Raw genomic sequence first — 4,992 nt, forward strand, 5'->3', positions numbered from 1 at the left:
GCTGCGGCAGAGCGGCTCAGCGTGGACTCAGAAAACTTTTATCCACTGGCCTGGAGCGGCCGGTGGCATGTGTGTCCCTCCCGCAGCTCCCTGCCAGGCGATTGGGGATGCGTGGGTTTGGGTGGGGGGAGAAAGGGCACCTCCACCCATGGGTGCCACCCTCTTCTCGCTGCAAGGATCCATCCCACGTTTCGTGGGGTGGCTGCGTGTCCCCCGACGCGCTGTGCTGGATTTGTAGCCCACCCCAAAGCAGCTCGTGTTTGCTGCTGCAGGCCCCCCCCCGGGATTTGTTTGGGGGTTTTTTATTGAAATCTTCTCCGGGATGATGCCTCGGGGATGGGGAAGTGAGTAACGCTGGATGCGGCCGGCGTGCAAGCCAAAACCTCTCTCGTGACACGGGTGGGCACCAGCGCCGCGTTACTCATCCCACCGAGCAGCTCCGCTTCTTCTTATGCCTTTGGGGGGGGCAGAGCGTTGTCATCGGGCGCATTCCCCTTGCGCAGAGCCTGTGTGGGTGTGGGTGTCACCCGGAGTCCCGCACAGCCAGACAGCACCCCAGCCAGGGCAGGGAGGTGGCCATGTCTGCTCAGCCAAGACAAGGAGGTGGCCCTGTGTCACCCCCAGCCAAGACGAGGAGGTGGCCATGTGTCCCCCAAGCCAGGACAGGGAGGTGGCCGTGTGTCCCCCCAGCCAGGACAGGGAGGTGACCGTGTCCCCCCCAGCCAAGACGAGGAGGTGGCCATGTGTCTCCCCAGCCAAGACAGGGAGGTGACCATGTCCCCCCCACCAAGACAGGGAGGTGGCTGTGTGTGTCCCCAGAGAGGACAGGGAGGTGACCGTGTCCCCCCAGCCAAGACAAGGAGGTGGCCGTGTGTCCCCCCAGCCAGGACAGGGAGGTGACCATGTCCCCCCCACCAAGACAGGGAGGTGGCTGTGTGTGTCCCCAGAGAGGACAGGGAGGTGACCATGTCCCCCCAGCCAAGACAAGGAGGTGGCCGTGTGTCCCCCCAGCCAAGACAGGGAGGTGACTGTGTCCCCCCCAACCAAGACAAGGAGGTGGCTGTGTGTGTCCCCAGAGAGGACAGGGAGGTGACTGTGTCCCCCCAGCCAAGACAAGGAGGTGGCCCTGTGTCCCCCCAGCCAGGACAGGGAGGTGACCGTGTCCCCCCAGCCAAGACAAGGAGGTGGCCGTGTGTCTCCCCAGCCAAGACAGGAGGTGACCATGTCCCCCCCACCAAGACAGGGAGGTGGCCGTGTGTGTCCCCAGAGAGGACAGGGAGGTGACTGTGTTCCCCCCACTGCCAGCCAGGGCAGGGAGGTGGCCATGGCTCCCCACGCTGCTGTCACCCCTCCCCGGAAAGGGCCTTGCCAGCCTCCAGTGCTACCAAACTAGCCGGGGTGACAGCGGCAGGCTGGCTGCAGAGTGGGTTTGCTGGAGGCAGAAAGAAGAGCTCACCACACCGCCCTTTGGGGTTTTCTTCCGTTATAAAAAGTGTTCTGAGGCTGGAATAAACCTTCCTGACTTACGGGCGGAGCGGATCTGGCACGGGCGTTTTTTGGGTAGATGAAATGCAGAGCTCCATGTTGACCCGTGGTTCTTGGAGAACAAGGGTGCTCATGTGGTTCGTGATCCCGTGCAGTGCTTCCCTGTGAGCAGAGAGAAAAATCCCAGTGAAAAACCCATCGAGAGGCTGGAGGGAGCCGAGAGCTCTCGGGGCAGAGCAGCACTGGGTCCCCACAGTCCGGTACCCTCCTCTGTGCTTGACACCATGTAAGGTCAACGACAGCGTTGCATCAACATCAACCCCGCAGCGCATGACTTCATCTGGAGGGTGTTTGGGCTGGATTCACCCCCGGAGCCGTTCAGGCTGCTCATGGCAGTGACCCTCGATTTCTCCCGCAGGTATCAGACAAAGGTTTGTTCTGCGGTACTGGAGCTGTCGGCTCTGCCTGGCAGGTACGTGGCGGGGACTTACCAATTTCCAGCCCGTTGCCGCTGTAAACTGTAACTCTTCTCAAAAACCTCTGTTTTTTGGATGGTGTATGTTAAAAATGGCTTAAGCGTCCTTTGTCTTTTTGTTTTAGGAAAAATGTCAGACGGTTTCTCTGTAAGTATGGATTTCTTTAAAATACATGGGGTCTGGGATTGTTGCCTTGCCCTGAAGCCGGGACCTTTGGCAGGGATGGGAACATGTCTTTGCTAGCCTGCGTTACTCCCCAAATCTGTTCCAGTTACATCGGCACTTACTGGTTTTCTGGAAACCTCAGCCCAGGCACTCAATCCCCGCTCCGGGAGCTGGGGAGAGGTTGAGCTCTTGCTCTCGGCACATGCTGTAGGCTATGAAAGATGGATGTTGGAGGACTCAGCGTGACCCCAGGATTAATGTCACCCACCTAACCCTCCTCCTCTCCCCTCTGTCCCCAGTTATCCGACGCTTTGACCACCAACAACAACCCCACTCCCTGTGCCCCCCCCCCCCAAGGCTGGCCCTCCTGGGGGAACCAGCCGCCGGCTCCTGGGGGGTTCCCGGCATATCCCGGCCCTCCTGGGACCTATCCTGGAGCACCGGGAGCATATCCTGGAGCACCGGGGCCGTACCCTGGAGCACCAGGGCCGTATCCTGGAGGACCAGCAGGACAGGGACCGTATCCGGGAGCACCTGGAGCACCCGCAGGACCAGGGCCGTATCCTGCCCCAGGACAACCACCCAGTGGCCCTGGATTTGGGCCCCCTCCTTCGCAGGGGGGACCAGCTCCTCCCATGGTAATGGCTCCATTATATTATAAGGGTTTCTGTGTCTTCACTGCTTGATTCTTCTTGGCCACGGGAGGGACCTGGTGCTGGCTGTCCCCCGGGGTGGGGGGTGGTTGGTCACCGTGTCACCCCATTGTGTTATCACACCATAAGTCAGCCTGTGCCCGAGCATTTGGCTTTGGACGTGATTTTCTGTTAACACCAAATCCCCATTGTCTCCCAGAAAGTCCCCTTCGAGCTGCCCCTCCAGGCAGGACTCGCCCCGCGGATGCTCATAACCATCACGGGGACCGTCAACCCCAACCCAAACAGGTAACGGGGGTGTCCAGCACTGACGGTGGGGGGTTTCCATGGGGCGCTGCTGGACGGAGCAGGGGGGCTGGAATTTGCCTTCCATTCCTGAGTAACACCTGCCTGGTATCAAATCAAATATTATATGAAATAAGTGTTTAAATGCCCTGTCATCGCCTAAGAGGGTCTGTGGGTTTTTTTCTGCCCGCTGGCTGCTACTTTTGGCAAGCCCTGTACCAGAGCCCAAGGCTTTCATAGAAAAAAGCAGCAAATCCATTATTGTCTTTGCAGGTTTTCACTGGATTTCAAGAAAGGGAATGACATTGCTTTCCACTTCAATCCCCGCTTCAAGGAAGACAACAGGAAAGTCATCGTCTGTAATTCAATTTTCCAGAATAACTGGGGACAGGAGGAGAGGACGGCTCCTAGGTTTCCATTTGAAGCTGGAAAACCCTTCAAGGTACCAAAAAAAACCCCCAAAACTCAATGTGCCAACAGCACCTGCACCGCGTGCTGGGTGGGTTTGGTCAGGGCTGTGCAACAAGACTCGCTGTAAGGACTGTGGTGCTTTTGCACAGGAGTCAGCTCCCAGAGGTGCTTTTCGGGCAGTCGTCCCTGGCTGTCCGGCACAGCAGGTCTACGGCACCCTCCCTGCACTTCTTATCCCCGCCGGCAGGTCCAGGTGCCCGGGGTATAACTTCTCCCCACTTCTGTTATTCCCATTTATTATTAAATCCTCCTTATTTACACTGTCGTTCTGCAGCAGTTGTTGGGCAGGTTTCTATAAAGCATTTCCCCCATTAGCAGCCAAGCTCTCTTCATGATCTTTCTCCTGCAACATAGATTCATGTTTGGTGCGAACGCAGCTCTCGCTGTGCAAAGCGTACAGTACTGCTTCTTGAAAATACTATCATAGTCACAAGGAGACAGAAACTGTGGGCTAAAACACAAAGGAGGAAAAGTACAGCAGGGCTTTGGGAAAGGCAAAGGTCACCGGTGGAGTTGCTGGACCAGCTCATCCACATGCCACCGGTCTGGACTCAGCTGGCAGCTAGTGCCAGCCTGCTCGAGTCCATGGCTGAAAACTTCTTTGTAGAACAAATCTGATGGTTATCTTTTGGGGTTTTTATTTCAGCTCCAGATCCTTTGCGAGGTGGATCACTTCAAGGTAGCGGTCAACGACGCTCACTTGCTGCGGTATAACTTCCGCGAGAAGAAGCTGAACGAGATCACCAAACTCTGCATTGCTGGGGACATCACCCTCACCAGCGTCATGCCGACCATGATATAACTACGGTGGTGTAATTTTAATGGAAACTTAATGCTCTTAATATGGCTGTAACAGAAGTGCCTTCTCACATGAGTACTTTGAGGTAATAAAACATCCTTTCACAAGTAAAATTTGGTTTCAGTATCATCTCAAAAGACACGGTATCCCTCCAGCAAGCTGAGTTCAAATACGGATCTATCCGAATTCTTGCTGTAGAGAGAGAGAATCTATTTGCCAAAGGATGACGACTAGGAGCCGTTGGATTTCCACAGAGAGGAGTACTTGAGAAGGCAGCCTGTGGCATACTGCCGCTGCTCCTGTGAACTAGGGCAGCACTCTTCGACCCTGTCTTCTCCAAGTACCAGACAGCAGTCAGTAACTTTCAGCCTCAGTTGCTCTGCTAGGTAGAGCAGCTATTCCTTTTTCACTAATGGAATCAAAATAGCGCAGCAAAGGATTTAAGGTCTCCCCCCGGGAAGGAGGAGGTGTACGATCAGGCTGTGAATGGTTTGTGTGTAATTCTCAGAAGTGACGCCTCACTGAAGTTGTCCACTGGGCAACACTGGAAAACAGGGAAAACTCACAAGCCTCTGATCCTGACTAGAATGAGGTATTTCAGGAGGGGGTTCAGAGCTGGAGGAAGCAAAACCTCTCCCCTAGACCATGGCTAGAAAAG

At 55.9% G+C, this 4,992-nt stretch overlaps 1 protein-coding gene across 1 annotated transcript; it reads left to right on the forward strand.

Moving 5' to 3' along the window:
- The first annotated feature begins 2,090 nt into the window (after positions 1-2,090).
- Positions 2,091-4,337, forward strand: LGALS3 (galectin 3). The gene is made up of 5 exons (XM_009807973.2): positions 2,091-2,108; positions 2,426-2,764; positions 2,979-3,067; positions 3,338-3,506; positions 4,182-4,337. The coding sequence occupies exons 1-5, from the start codon at positions 2,091-2,093 to the stop codon at positions 4,335-4,337; spliced, it is 771 nt and encodes a 256-aa protein (XP_009806275.2).
- The last annotated feature ends 655 nt before the right edge of the window (positions 4,338-4,992 follow it).

The sequence above is a fragment of the Gavia stellata genome, chromosome 7 (assembly GCF_030936135.1).
Source record: "Gavia stellata isolate bGavSte3 chromosome 7, bGavSte3.hap2, whole genome shotgun sequence".
In the NCBI taxonomy this organism is placed as follows: Eukaryota; Metazoa; Chordata; class Aves; order Gaviiformes; family Gaviidae; genus Gavia; species Gavia stellata.